Source organism: Maniola jurtina, chromosome 12 (genome assembly GCF_905333055.1).
Source record: "Maniola jurtina chromosome 12, ilManJurt1.1, whole genome shotgun sequence".
Lineage (NCBI taxonomy): Eukaryota > Metazoa > Arthropoda > Insecta > Lepidoptera > Nymphalidae > Maniola > Maniola jurtina.
Window position 1 is genome coordinate 7,931,539 of NC_060040.1, and position 15,909 is coordinate 7,947,447.

At 36.0% G+C, this 15,909-nt stretch overlaps 1 protein-coding gene across 3 annotated transcripts; it reads left to right on the forward strand.

Annotated features, from left to right (window-relative positions):
- The first annotated feature begins 31 nt into the window (after positions 1–31).
- LOC123870365 (glutamate receptor 1-like) lies at positions 32–12,790 on the forward strand. Of its 3 annotated transcripts, none has more exons than XM_045913641.1 (16): positions 32–214; positions 573–710; positions 906–1,009; positions 1,602–1,764; positions 2,444–2,658; positions 2,943–3,089; positions 3,881–4,054; positions 6,584–6,778; positions 7,177–7,410; positions 8,355–8,578; positions 9,100–9,237; positions 10,051–10,249; positions 10,964–11,195; positions 11,476–11,591; positions 11,728–11,880; positions 12,578–12,790. In XM_045913641.1, exons 1-16 carry the CDS (start codon positions 121–123, stop codon positions 12,773–12,775), a joined length of 2,724 nt encoding a protein of 907 aa, XP_045769597.1. In that variant the 5' UTR covers positions 32–120; the 3' UTR covers positions 12,776–12,790. The 3 variants fall into 3 exon arrangements, with proteins under 3 accessions (XP_045769597.1, XP_045769598.1, XP_045769599.1); XM_045913642.1 differs by having other exon boundaries at positions 2,946–3,089; XM_045913643.1 differs by lacking the exons at positions 11,728–11,880; positions 12,578–12,790 and having other exon boundaries at positions 10,964–11,199.
- Positions 12,791–15,909: the final 3,119 nt, after the last annotated feature.

The window sequence follows — 15,909 nt, forward strand, 5'->3', positions numbered from 1 at the left end:
GCCGATGTGACCTAAAATTGTTTTCCAAAAATACATCAGATGATGTGGAGGCGGCATCTCAGCCGCATGCCGTCTAACCAGTATTAACATTTGTGACTAGATATACCGTGATTCCTAAATATGACTAGTGTTACGTCCTTGGGAATATTCCTCTTGCTTTTTATATCACGGTATCACAATGCTGAAGCAGCGCATAGCACACGTTATCCTATAGGTATGTACAACTGCTGTAAACAAGCTTAGCGGAACTGCGGAAGCCTGTTTCATCTAGTTATGGCAGATCTCTTGAGCTATAGCATTGTGGGGTTGACTCACATTTAAAGTGACGATTGCTCTTGCGCTTTTATCTCATAAACGTTTTGAGTTAAACTAGTCCTGAGGTATTTTTAGGATGAATTATAATTTTGTTTCGAAACTACTGTTACTTAATTAACGGTTGCTTGTCGGTTATGTCTACAGTTCGAATTGTTGATAAACTGTTCATTACGAGTACCATTGGATCTGCTTAAGCAATAATAAAATATATTTAATTTATGGTGATTCTTAACATAAATGTTTATTATCTTCTCTAGGCGGTTTGTTCAATTCAAAAACCTTCCCAAGTTCGGAGCAGGCCTTTGAAAATATTGTGAATTTGGGCGCAACTAAGGCATATTACGGAAGAGTTATCCACTCTCAGGTTGATGACAGTTATTCTACTGCATTAGAAAGTAAGTTTTGCTTGAATTTTATTAAGTAACTAGTACAAATAAAGAAACACACACTATGAGTACAATAGTAAAATAAGTACTTGTAACCTACTTTGGAAATTAGCTATTACTAAAAGTACTGGTGGAGCCATGATCTCTTCAATATTAAGTATGATTTTACATTCACACATCTAAGATAATTTATACATTTTTCAGTATGTGAACATACTTCAGACAATAAAGGTATAGTTGCGTTAATCGATGCAAGACCAATGGGAGATATTTGTGACTACACTTGTATGATATGCAACAGTCTTAATGTAAGTACATTTTTAAGATTACGTATACGATAGTAGGTATAATAGTATCATAGCTATGAATTATAACATTCACATATCCCAAATTAATTATTAATGCTTTTTAGCACAAGATAGTTAAGTGGTGGTGGGTCTAAAACCACAAAGTATTTTTACAGCTACTGAAAATACCTACGTGTGACAAATTCGTCAGCATAGGTCGGCGCTGAAGTGATTTCTATCTCTATCTGTATATTATCACACTCTTTGATCTCTTCTCACTTATTTCTACCCCGCGGCTAATAATATGCTTACATTACTTAAATTATTTTCAGTACACCCTGAAAAATGCGTATCGTATACTTCTTGTGGTTCTTAGGCCACTTGCAGTCGTGTGTGTATATTTACCTACATAGTAGGTAAATATAGTACCTATAGAGAAAACGTTTGAAAATTATGAAGCTTTTTATTGGTTCGTTTTGGTGTCATTACGTCGAAATTAGTTACTGATTTTAGTGTCCGAATCGATTGAGTTTGAGTTTCCCAGATATGTACTTGTAGTTTGGACGACATGATTATGCACTTTAAAAATGTTTTTTTTTTTTAAATTTTTCAGATTACTTACCTAACACTAGGATGGGAACCACCGCTTACGTTGGGCACGGATTTGTTCTCGTTTTCGTATCACCCCCCACCAGATATGATATCCAAAGCCATTGCGACGCTAATCAAAAAACTCCAGTGGGATAAATTCACAATTTTTTATGAGGATGACACAAGTAAGTAAGTTTTTTTTAAGGAATATTAGCCATGCTAATCATGATTAATACTCCCCTTTCCCTTCCAATTAAGCGTAAAGCTTGTGCCAGGAGTGGGTACGACAATAGTGCAACGGGTGGGGTTTGAACCGCCAACCTCTCGGAATTCAGTCCGCTCGTCAACCGTTGAGTTATCAAGGCTCAAAAATAACTAAACTATTTACCTGTTGATCAAATCAATACATATAAAATGAAAAGTCCTGACACAAGTCATTGATTTCAAACCCTTGGGCCTAGGAAGCTGAAATTTTACTCAGAGGTTCCTTTTATAAAGTAGACCAGCAAGAAGAAAAAGCATAGTCACTTTTTGTTTATTTCGTCGATATCATATCCTTCTGAAAAGTAAACGGAAACGTGTAAAGTGCTGCTTTTAGAATTTGTAATACAAGAAATGATGAAGGATTTTCCACTACAAAACCACAAATTTGATAGCCAAGAAAATGGGTTAGTCGTTTGAAAGTTATTAGCTCTTTTCTAGTTACTGTAACCTTCACTTGTCAGGGGTGTTATAAATTTTTAATTTACACTTGTCTTGGATGTACCTAATATAGGTACCCGACGAAAACCAAATTTGTCAGCTTGCACCCCACAAAAGCAGGTTTTCGAGCTTCCTGAATATTTATGAGAGTATTTATTTAAGGCTTTGTACGTCTCCAAGAAGTAATAAATACCTGGCCATACACCAGTGATCAAATACTGTACAGTAAACTGAACCCTGATGAAGACAATCTTGAAACGTTCAAACACGTGTTCAAGGTTGCTCACATGAGTTACCACGTTCTGGACTGTGATGCGAAAAATATACTAAAATATATGCGTGAAATAGTGCAAGTGGATAACTCTACTCAGTACCAGGTAATTGTCATTTTTGTATTAAAATCAAAAGGTTGGCATGCTCTTGTCTTTTAAAGTATCTATTTAATTGTGTTCATTGTTATTGGCAAAAACCCAATAGCAATAGGAAGAAATAATAAATGGTATTAAGATCGGCATGGTCCTGGTCTTTTTAAAAGAATTAGAATTTTCACGAAGGACAATAATTACTTTAGAACCGCTCAACCTATTCACTAACTGTGAAATTTTTGAGTGGTACGATAGTGGTGTGTTGAATTATTTTGGGTAACATGCATATTTTTTAGCAGAGCTTCATACTAACGGCTCTCGACGCATATACTGTAAGACTTGACGATATCGACGAGCTGCTAGCAAACGTGTCGACGATGCATCTAACCACGGCTAATGACGTCAATTGGAAGGATATGGATATGAGTGGTATTGTCATACGGGTACGTTTTGAGTTTTTTTTTGTCAAAGACAAGCTAGTACTTGACTGTGGTTTCACCTGATGGTTGATGCTGTCTAAAATGATAGTGGGTTGGCCTTAAAGGGATATAACAATTTTTATTCAACCCATACTCATAATAGGTTTCTATGTGGCATCGTACCGGAACAGTAAATCGCTTAGCGGTATTTGGTTCCTGGTAGGGTGGTAACTAGCCACGGCCGAAGCTTCTCGCCAGACAGCCGGGAATCGAACCAGGGATCTCCCACTTAAAATACCACAGCTCTCACCACTGTGCCAGGAAAGTAATCAGCAAGTTATAACTAAAACCTGACAGCAGCGTGGTGCGACGGTTCCTTGTATTAAAATACACGCATGCGCATATTTAGTCCGCCATTCAGAAAAAGTGAGTGAAAAGGGGGCGTATATGCTCGCGCCTGTTTGTTTTTTAATCCCCGATCCAAAAAGGGGGATGCTATAAGTTTGACGTGTGTATCTATGTATCTGTCTGTGGCATCGTAGCTCCTAAACTAATGAACCGATTTTAATTTAGTTTTTTTTGTTTGAAAGGTGGCTTGAAAATCGGTTCAACCGTTTGAAAGTTATCAGCTTTTTTCTAGTTACTGTAACCTTCACTTTGTCGGGGGTGTTATAAATTTTACACTTGTTTTCGTTTTGTTACCCACAAATAGAAACAGTAGGCAGAAACAGTTCAGTTTGCACATTTGCACCGCCCTGACGTCCCCAAGCCTGAAATAATATTTTACCTATTCTAATGTAATTTCTAAAATGTAGCTGGAGACAGCTTTAGCAGCAGATGCTCTGAATCACCTCGAAAAAGCTCTGAGAAGTATGGGCGTGGCGGAGGATATAGATAACCCGCCAGCATTGTGTTTTAAAGATGCAAAAATTGACTATTTGAATACGGCGTGGCCGAAAGGAGATGACCTGCGAAAGGCTCTGATTAAGGTATCTATGTTATTATTTTGCGCTTTCTTTACTTTCTGAGTCGCCTAAGAAAGCATACTGTGTTATACCTATACTATATGTAGGGAATAGGGATACTAGACGCGACTCTGTAAGGCATCATTTCTCATCATGCTTTCATAATGCTTTGCGTTGGTTCGGTCGGCAATGCCATTTAGACAAGTGAGTATCCATGCTCTCTCTCTCCTTTTCTCTCATTCTCCATCTCTTGTGTTTATGTCATATCATTGCCACTCTACTCACTCTAAGCTACGCAATCATATTTTCTATGACACCTGACGGAGTCTTGGCGTTTGTTCACTGGTTCAGGTGTTTGTAGTTTGTATGTTATTTAGGTTATAGAAAATTTGAACTACGATTTGAACTACGAAGTTGGTTCAAATGGTTGTAAATGTGTCCAGCTCATTATTAGGCTACAGAAACATGCGCTGCACCAAGGTGGCTAGTTGCGGGTAGATTAAGAAGGTCTGTGTTTCTTATCTCTCTGTCATTCATCTTCTCTCTCCTTCTTCTTGTCTCTGAGTGTTCAGCTATAATAACACTTTTGAATCAACGTTTGCTAGTATTCCTATCGAGACTACAAAAAACTTAATATCTTCACCTGATGACGCAGAGTTTCTCTTAAAGGATAGTTTAGAAATCGTAGCTCCTAATTTTAAATTTGAGCACATTACGTATAAAGATATTGTAAAATCTTTTAATTTAATCAATGTAAAAAAAAGTGAAGACCTATGGGGAATGTCGGTTAAAGCAATCAAATCAATTATTTATGAAATTTCTCCTATATTGGCACACATATTTAATATTAGTATTGACGAAGGTGTATTCCCGGATTTGATGAAATTAAGCAAAGTAGTTCCAATTTATAAATCTGGTTGTAAATGTGATCCAACCAACTACAGACCTGTGTCGATATTGCCAGTTCTTAGTAAAATATTTGAAAAAGTATTACTAACGCAATTAAGTGCTCATTTTAACATCAATGGATTTCTACACAAACAACAATTTGGGTTCACGAAAGGCAGATCTACAACTCACGTTGGAGCTGACTTAATACAGAATATTTTAGAAGCCTGGGAAAGATCGCAAAACGCAATTGGCATCTTTTGCGATCTTTCAAAGGCCTTCGATTGCGTAAACCACGAAATTCTAGTCCGAAAGCTGAAGTACTATGGAGTTACTGATGAGGCCCTTAAACTTATTTCATCATACTTAACTGACCGAGAAATGAGAGTATATGTCAATAAAGGAACATCTGTAGGAACTAAGGTCAAATTAGGAGTGCCACAAGGATCAATTCTCGGTCCATTTTTGTTCCTAGTCTATATTAACGATCTTCCTAATATAGTAAAAGAACTAGCAGATATCGTATTATTTGCTGATGACACTTTTCTCGTATTTAAAGTTAACAGAAAAACCTGTGATTTGGGCAACCTTAATTAAGCACTCACCAAGCTTTCGCAATGGTTTTCGGTCAATAACTTAGCATTAAATAGTAAAAAAAACAAAGTGTGTATATTTTGCCTCATCGAACTTTCGTGGTGAAAGAAATGTTGAGATATTTCTCAACAATGAAAAATTAGAAATTGTCGACGAAGTTCTTTTCCTTGGACTAACTATTGATTCTAATTTACAATGGGGACCGCATATTAATATTCTGTCAAGTAGACTCAGTTCAGCAGTATTTGCAATTCGTAAAATAAGGCAGTTAACAGATGTTCAAACTGCTAAAATAGTGTAATTTGCATATTTTCAAAGCTTGATGTCTTACGGAATTCTGTTGTGGGGTTCTGCTGCGGATTGGAAAACAATTTTTATACTCCAAAAAAGAGCTATTCGCGCCATTTATAAGATGAAGCCCAGAGATTCTCTAAGACATTTGTTTAAAGATATCGGCATTCTGACCATGCCTTCACTTTATATATTTGAGAACATTATGTACATTAGAAAACATCTACCATCGTATAAGAAGAACTCTGACTCTCATCACTATAATACACGAAATAAACATAAGTTAAGTGGACACAAATACAGGTTATCTAAAACGACTAAATAATTTATGGGCAGTTCGATACGCTTCTACAACATGATTCCAAAGGATATAACCGATCTTTCTGACAGGCAATTCAAAAGTAAAATAAAAGAAATTTTAATTAAAAAAAGTTATTATAAGATTAATGATTATATAGATGATAAAAACGCATGGAAAATGTAGCCCTGCACAAGCTATTCAACGAGCTAAGCTAAAAATTATGTACCTACTTGTGTACCGGTAATATTAGTTTACTATTGTTACTATTGTTATTTTGATATTATTTAGATCCTACATATTTGGTAAACTTATTTTTTCAGTGTATTGTGACTTTCGTAAGTGCTTTTATAAGTCTGAAACGAAGAATAAAAATAAATACAAAATACAAATACAAATGCAATGAACGCATACAAGCTGATAGTCGGCAATTACCTACTACTTCTAGATGCCTTAATCATTACAAAATTTTCTTATTTCAGACAACAACCAAAGGTTTCACTGGGAATATTCAGTTCAATGAATTTGGACAAAGAATCAACTTCAGACTACATTATTCCAAGTTAAATAATGTGAGTGAGTTCATACACGTCGGCTATTGGGATTCAAAGACAGACATGATAACGGATGAGAGAGAAGTTAAGGAGCGATCTTCTACTTCAAAGTCGGTTATAAGGGTATGTGTCTATTGCAATATTTAGGTAAACACTTCCGGGGGTAGCATGCAAGTTGTGATTATAACATTTCAATAATTGCAATTGTTGTGATTAACTATAGGTACTCATCGTCATCAGTCCATCGGCAGCTCACTACTGAGCACGGAGAAGGGTTTGGCCATAGTCCATCACGCTGGCCAAATGCAGATTGGCAGACTTGATACACTTTCGGTACGGTTACGGTTACGGTTTCCTCGCGATGTTTTTCTTTAACGTTAAAGCAAGTGATATTTTATTGCTTAAAGGCACAAAACTTCGAAAAGCTGAAATTAAATGGACCGATTTGCAACTTTTTTTAATGAATATTTTTCCTATATTTTTTTTGGATCCAACTCTTATTTTATGCCTGTTACATTTAGGTAGCGTCTAAGGTGGGGAAACCTTACTTTGATGTGGTCCAAGTGAATGGAACTACAACATTTCGGGGATATGCCGTGGACCTTATGCAGCATATATATGATCATATGGTGAAAAACAATCTTATTAATAAAGATTTAAGATATGAATTCTATAGAGTTAATGGAGATCTATATGGGAACCCTATAGCTGGAACTAAAAAGTGGGATGGGCTTATTGGAGACCTGATAGAGCATGTAAGTAGGAGTTCTAAAAAGTTTTTCAGATTTATTAATATCCACAAGTCCATTTTAAATTTTGTTTTGAAGTTTTGAAAATCAATTTTGTATCTAGATCCAAGTCTTATGATATAGACATACATATATCTGTAGACGATATTCTGTCTGTGCTATGTAATGAAAATGAAATGAGCTTGAAAGAAATCTACGACTCTAAAATCGAGAATGTTTTATTAACCCCCAACCCAAAAAAGAGGGGTGTTATAAATTTGACGTGTGTATCTGTATATCTGTGTATCTGTCTGTGGCATCGAAGCTTTTAAACTAATGAACCAATTTTAAGATAGTTTTTTTTTTTGTTTGAAAGGTGTGTTGATCGAGAGTGTTCTTAGCTATAATCCAAGAAAATCGGTTCAGCCGTTTAAAAGTTATTAGCTCTTTTCTAGTTATTGTAACCTTCACTTGTCGGGGGTGTTATAAATTTTTAATTTACACTTGAACATAAATATATCTAATATCGGATAGGAAATTTAAAAAATATTGTCACCAATTTTGATAACTTTAAATCATTCTAGAAAATTAAGTACAAAGCCAAATCTAACAGTAAACCGCTATCAAAATTCTGCTACAATGTAACATAAATTCAATTATTATTGAGATGCACGTAGTCAGTTCTACGCGGCAAAACGCCGCACCGCCCAGTAGAATTTCCGCGCGGGGATTTTATGCGCGATTTTCTGCTAGATTTGTTCTTCCGCCTTATGATATTTCCACTTTTTATCTTTGATGGAAGTACCTATTCTTCTTTCTTCTTCACAGTCACTACTAGTAGAGTTCTTTTAGAGATCAGTGCTTCTCTGTCCATTTTAAGAAATTGACAGAGAAGAAAGATAAGTCTTTTTTTTATTGTTAAATTTTTTTGATAGGAATAAATAAAATATACCAATTTGGGTGTGTTTTAGAACGCTGAGCTGGCTATCTGTGACATCACAATATCATCAGACCGGAATGCTGTAGTGGATTTCTCACATCCATTTATGAGTTTAGGGATCAGTTTGGTAATCAAAGAACCCGTTCCGGTTGAACCCGATAAGTTCTCGTTCATGAACCCTCTGTCTTTGGATGTGTGGTTGTATCTAGCAACGGCATATATTATAGTTTCTTTCGTGTTGCTTATTTGTGCTCGGTAAGTCTTTTTGCTTAGCATGCGTTGCAATACCTATTGAACCTTCCCGCAAGTCCCAACAACAACTCTACAAAATTTCAACTTAGATAAACGATGCGTGAATGCATAAGTAATGGTCCAACAGACAGACACAAATTAAATTTTACGTAATATAAAATTGTTTTACCTAAATCCAGATTTAAATTGAACCATGTAGATTAATTAACAATAATCTGATGATCATGTTCTAAAAAAATGCTCACTGTATTGAAATATTAAACTTTTGGTTGGATTTAAAATGATGGTAGGACGGCGTTGTAGTGACGTCTTTATTTGGTGAAGGCTTAAGATCGACTCTTTCTTATGGACTAACAGTAATTATAACGACATCTTACAAGCTATTGTTTTAATAATATTTCTTAATCTAACCTAAATAATTTTGTATCACCTTTTGTTCAAATTCAACTCGTAAGCAACCTACATATTACAGTATAAATAATATGATTTCGCTTAAAAAACGCTTAATTTATACAACTTTTCAGCATGAGCCCGGATGATTGGGTCAATCCTCACCCCTGTAATCAGAACCCTGAAAACCTACAGAATATCTGGAGCTTGTACAATTGTATGTGGCTCACCATGGGTTCAATTATGACCCAAGGCTGTGACATATTGCCAAGGTAAAACGTTTTCCATAAAAACATAAAAAGTCATATTTTACATGTCAGAGTTGCTTGTCGCAAAATACCGCAAACTAAACATGATAAACCGTTATGCCTACGAACCTTATGTTTTTATATATTTTTTAGATTGTGTTCTTTCTTTTTAACCCCCGACCCAAAAAGAGGGGTGTTATAAGTTTGACGTGTGTATCTGTGTATCTGTGTGTCTGTGTATCTGTGTATCTGTGTATCTGTCTGTGGCATCGTAGCGCCTAAACGAATGAACCGATTTTAATTTAGTTTTTTTTTGTTTGAAAGGTGGCTTGATCGAGAGTGTTCTTAGCTATAATCTAAAAAAATTAGTTCAGCCGTTTAAGAGTTATCAGCTCTTTTCTAGTTTTCTTGTAGAAAAGAAGGTTAGATAACCGTTAGGTTCATAATATTTATGTCAATAGACAAATGTCAAGCTGTCAAGATGGACGTTGCCTAAATACATAATTATTTATTTGAAAATGATGTTTTGAAAAACTCAGATACTTTGGATCGTCGGGGGTGTTATAAATTTTTAATTTACACTTGTATAATTGTAAACTGGTGACCTAAAAATGGTTGACACCACCTGAGATTTTTGCCTCTATCTTTAGTATGGGATAACGTATTACGTAACATAGAGAGCGGTATACTAACTTATTTCCGTGTAAATTATTAAATAGTTTTTTGAAGGTGACTTTTCCATAGCTTTGTCAGGATTAAACACGACAGCCTCGCAAGGTTTTGCCTTGGTCGAAGAGCATTAATTGAGCTGTATATAATGCATGTATTTTTTATCAGAGCGGCAGCGTCTAGATGGGTGACGGGCATGTGGTGGTTCTTCGCGCTCATCGTGACAGCGTCTTACACGGCCAACATGTCCACGTTCGTCAGTGCCAGCAGACGGAGCAACGAGATCAAAGAGGCGAAAGACCTGCTGGAACAGAATAGTATCGCCTATGGAACAGTGGATAACGCTTCTACTTATCAGTTTTTTGAAGTAAGTCGGGGATGTTTTAATATTTTTATTTTTGGTTTGGTATAGCTGTAGGTAACTATCGAATTTCTAAATTGTAGTATAAAACACTTACATAATACAGCTGATATTCCTTAGAAATATAAACATAAATAAGCTGCGACGTGATTGCTTTGTGGATTGACTATGTGGATTTACTTATAACTTTTTTAAATGGTGGTGAAAATAATTTGCGTGTTCATTTACTTAATACTAAATCTACGAAGGTTTCTAAACACGCCTGGTTTGAGAAGAAGCCCACAATAGCCAGTTATTCTTTTTAGGGGCACCAAAAAAAAGCTTTGATTTGTTTCCAAGTCGTTACACTTGAACCATTTTTGTGTGGTTCAAGTGCTGACAAATCGATCTAGTCATAGATTAAGTAGAGTTTCGTTTTGCTTACAAATAGCTCTAATATACTAATTTGTATTATTTACTATGTAGATGATGCCCGCGACTTTGTCCGCGTGGATGTAGGTCTTTAAGAATTCCGTGGAATCCTTTTGATTTTCCGAAATAAAAAGCCTATGTTCTTTCCCAGGTTGCAAGCTATCTCTGTACCAAATTTTGTCAAAATCATTTAAGCGGATGGGCCGAGAAAGACAGACATACTTTCACATTTATTATAATATTATTAGTAGGAAGTATTTTCATATAATTTAAATATGTATTTATAAGTCAAACTAGGAAACTTTTTAGAAAACCAACGACACAGTGTATAAGAAACTGTGGGCTGTAATGAAATCTGCGAAGCCCACAGTGTTCACTACCAGCAACGAAGAAGGCGTCAATCGCGTGCAACAAAGTAAAGGGAAATATGCATTTTTTATGGAGTCTTCCCAGCTTGAATACGCAATGCAAAGAGACTGTGACTTGAAAATGGTTGGATCGAAACTAGACTCAAAAGACTACGGTATAGCTATGCCAAAAAGTGAGTAGGTACCTTTATGTTTTTGTGCAACGCGAGTGCAAACTTTCTGAAAAACTTTTTTGTTATTTTAGCGCCGGTTTTTCAATCGCCAAATATTATTCAACTAAGCATTAAAAATTATTAATTCACTTTTTCATTCCAATTTGTTCCGACAATCACCCTGAACTTTGATTTTTATAGTCCCCGATATTAAATAATTGATTAATAGGCTATAAAGTATTCATGTCTATTTTCTATGTCTTTAAGTTTTTTTTTTTAAATTAAAGTGTCTTTATTCTAGATTCTCCGTATAAGAACGCTATTGATGCGGCAATTATAGCACTACAAGCTTCAGGCACGTTGTTAAAATTGAAAAAGACATGGTGGGAAGAAATGGATATTGAGAAGAAATGTCAGGTATTGTAAACATTATCAAAATTTAAAAATTTAAAGTAAAGAAGCGTAATATTAATTTGTGTTTAAAAATTTTAAAACCCTTAAACTGTCTTTTTCTAAATGTTTTGGTAATTGTCAAATGGGGTTTATTCAACAGAAAAACGATGATGACGAGGAGGACAACGGCTCCCTCCAAATGAAGAATACGAGTGGAATATTCATAGTGCTTGCGGTTGGTGGAGGTCTGGGCCTTATAGTGGCCGTCATAGATTTCCTCTTGTATGCCAACAAGATTTGTGTAACAGAAAAGGTTTGTGTTGTGTTATCAAGACATTACATCAACAAATTATGAAAAACCAAGACAGCGACACCTTGTAAATTAAAAAAAAAAAACTAAAAACTGTGTACAAGTACATAGTGTTATACTCTTGTACGATGGTACCATGCCCTTCGTGTCGAAGTCTGTACCCAAATAACGGTAGTCTGTAACCACCCTTATAGATCTTTATTCCATTAGTCGACTACGTTGTTACAATCAAGTGCCCGGGGTCGAATCCCCATCCTACCAAATACGAGGTGGGCGACTTAACCACTAGGCCAACAGTCACCAAGTAATTTTAAGTGGGGTCCAAATTCAGTTGAAATTTTTTATCGACGTCCAGAAAAAAGTGCGAAAAATTACACCGACAGTCTTGAACCACTATATTATAGTTTGGTTCACGTGAGAAACAGCAAATGCGAAAGTTAGTATAATCCTACAAAAGTGCATATTATTATCATGCAAAATGTATAAAAGTTTAACTTTTTAATTCATTCATTCATAGACAGTTATGGACAGTTATTGTCTGAAATAAAATATTTTTATTTATTCATTTATAGATAGGTATTCAGCGGTCCAAGATTCGACCGCCCGCAGTCCGAATCCGGACCGCACGTCCGCGTGTTGCCGACCGCTGCACTAGGCTATCGCTAGACTATGTGCTTATAGCAATGCTTGTGAAATGCAGGTGACGTTCAAAGAGGCGCTGCTGAGCGAGTGGCGCGCGTCGCTGGACCCGCGCGCGCTGCAGCGGCTGGCCGCGCCGCCGCGCTCGGCCGCGCCGTCCACTGCCAGCGCGTCGCCGTCGCGCGAGCGCGAGCAGTCGCGCGCCGTCTCCGTGCTACGAGCCGCCACCTCTTTTATCAACTTTGATGAAATATATTAAATTTTTTACCGATAAGTTGGTTTTTAATCTTCCGTATCTCCAGAAAAAAAAGGTGACCAGTATAGGATCACTTCGTTGTCTATCTGTATGACCCGTCATAGGGAATCAAAACGTGGCGCTTCCAAAATCAATGATCAAAACCTACAGGGTAGGGGAAGGGGTCTAAAGCGGATATGGGGCGGAAAATCATTACATTGTTCAAGTCGTTTGTGTAAAATTCTTAAAATTTTACACGAACGACTAGTATGTTTAAAAGCGAAAATAATCGTTAATGCAGATTTATATATATGATGATATAGGTAATAATAAAGTTATCAGGTTTGGACAACTTTAAAAAACCCCGTTTTGCCCTAGAGGGTGGCCTACAGCAGTTTATAAAGACGAGCAAAGAGGAGATAATATCAAAAGAAATACAAAGTAACTAATCTTTATTGTTTTATAAGAAAAACAGTAAAGATTTTATTAGTAAGTTTAATTGAAGATAAGCAATTTTCAAGTCTCCGCTCAGTGAAATAATTGAAGTCTTTTTAATTACTAAGTAAACACGTGAAAATACACATTAGGGAGTAGGTAAGTACCTACATCAGAGAGAATAATAATTTAGTTTCATCTTTGTGACTTTCGTAGCGGATAGCAGAACTTTCGTAGAGGTTGCGAAGATTCGTCGTAGACATCCATGATCCAATGCGATACCATGCGCTTCGTTATACTTCTGTAAAAACTGTGCCATAAAATATAATATCCAAGTTAAAATATAATACATGTTTTGTATATTAGTGCAACCTGGGGAATGCGATTTTTTAATATATGTATTGTATACAGCTAACGCCCGCGACTTCGTCCGCGTGGATTTAGTTTTTTTAAATCCCGTGGGAACCCTTTGATTTTCCGGGATAAAAGTAGCCTATGGCATTTTCCAAGTCTTTAACTATATCCATGCAAAAATCACGTTGATCTGTTGCTCTATTGCGGCATGATTGAAGGACGAACCAACAAACAAACATGTTCCAAAAACTACCGTTACACAAAACATCACATCATTTTATTACAACAGTCCAATACTCTATTACCTCTAATAATAGTTTTATCGTCTAGAGAATTGAAATCAGTATTATAAGTAGAGCACCTTTATTTCCCCAAAATATGAAAGGTATTATTATCGATTCAACAAACACGTAGCCTGGAGTAATTATGAAAGGTACTTAAATGTTAAATAAGTCGTAATTTCTCCTGGGATATGACGCTTGGATGAAAGTTTTTCCAATTAGGAACCGTCTGTAATTAAGGTTTATTGGTGAACTTATACAAATTAACAACTGAAATTAGTGCATGGGAGGGCAGGCGGTGCATATTGCATGTTGTACCCTACTTTGTCTGTTTCAGCGGATTATAGCAAATTAAGCTTTTGGTCCCTTGTATATCACGGACTTCCGCAAAGTAACGCATGCTTCTATACAATCTGTAAACTATCGATTACGTTACAAACAAGACCATACAATTTTTGCTATCACTTTACCGACCTGTGCCGCGTAGTAACCTATAAGGGGTATGGGTTCAAAAAACTGCCATACCTATACCCCTTCCAAGTTTGCCCGTTACCTTCTTAGACAGCTTGATCATGATCACTTACTACCAGGTGAAATTGCAGTCAAGGACTAGTTTACAATGAAATAAAAAAGGTCAGACATAAATACTGCTCCAATATTTTACGCCAACAAATATCTACCAGGGCAAGAGCAAGTAAAGTATTACAGTCATTTCAGATTGATATATTACCTTTTTTCCATATTAATTAGGTACGTGATAGCCATGTAAAACCTACGCACACGAGAAAGGGTTTCGAATGACAAAAATCCATTTTATGCTTGCGGTCGTAGAATACAAAATGTTGATCCTTTAACGTTACAAAAGGCGTCATAAAATCTCCGAAAGACCCTCGTCCGTACGATATAACATATTATTATAACTGTGTGATTGTACCGCAGAAATAACATTGGCTTTTTATAAACGACTAAACAGAATCTCATCAAAATAGCGAAGAACTATATTTTTATTAATACAAGCTTTCGAATAAAAAAGCGTATTCGAATCAGACAAAGCTGTCAAACTTAGGTAGCTATAGGTATATCTAAGTTTGCGTAGGAGTAATAAATTGAATTATTTATCTTATTTCAAGTCTTATTTCTGAAATGTAATCTAATCATGTATCATGTTTCTTGGGTCTACTGAGTCTAGTCAAAGTCGTTAACAACATCTATTACTTAAAAAAATAAATTAGAATCGGCTTTTGCTTTTTCTTTTAATGTTTTTACTTAGACACCATTGAATTTAACATTATTTGCTTTTACACGATTCATTTAATAATGAACGCTTTGAATTTTTAGGGTTCCGTACCTCAAAAGGAGAAACGGAACCCTTATAAGTTCACTTTGTTGTCTATCTGTCTGTCTGTCTGTCCGACCGTCGTGTCTGTCAAGGAAACCTACAGGGTACTTCCCGTTAACCTAGAATTATGAAATTTGGCAGGTAGGTAGGTCTTATAGCACAAGTAAACGAATAAATCTGTAAACCATGAATTTGTGGTTACATCATTAAAAAAAAAAATTAAAATGTGTCGATTTTCAAAGTAAGATAACTATACCAAGTGGGATATCCAATTCATATGAAAGGGCTTTACCTGTACATTCTAAAACATATTTTTATTTATTTTTATGCAAAATAATCTTTGATTTATCGTGCAAAATGTCGGAAAAAATACCCGAGTACGGAACCCTCGGTGCGCAAGTCTGACTCGCACTTGGCCGTTTTATTTTATTTTATCGTAAGTATTCCATTAAAAATGTTCAAGTTCGTTTGTTGTTCGAGCGCACAAAGGCGGAGTCGCAGTCCTGTCGCTCCATTTTGCAATGCTATTAAAACGCTATTAGATAACTCCATTATCTCGACGTTGAGGTTTGCACGTACCTATATTGTATATCATTCTTTTTAGAATCCCGTATCCGAAGGGTGCCAACGGGCCCCTTTTACTAAACCTCCACTGCCTGCCTGTCTGTCTGTCAGCGCGCTGTATCTTATGAACTGTGATAGAGTAATTTTCAGCGAATGTGTGTTTCTATCGTCGCTATAACACCAAA

What these genes read in the sequence shown, in the direction of transcription:
- LOC123870365 (XM_045913641.1), top strand. Translation starts at nt 121, where the DNA reads ATGACTAGTGTTACGTCCTTGGGAATATTCCTCTTGCTTTTTATATCA. An exon ending in TTTTTATGAGGATGACACAA is followed by an intron (nt 1,765 to 2,443) that starts GTAAGTAAGTTT and finishes TATTTATTTAAG; the next exon opens with GCTTTGTACGTCTCCAAGAA. An exon ending in TTGGAGACCTGATAGAGCAT is followed by an intron (nt 7,411 to 8,354) that starts GTAAGTAGGAGT and finishes GGTGTGTTTTAG; the next exon opens with AACGCTGAGCTGGCTATCTG.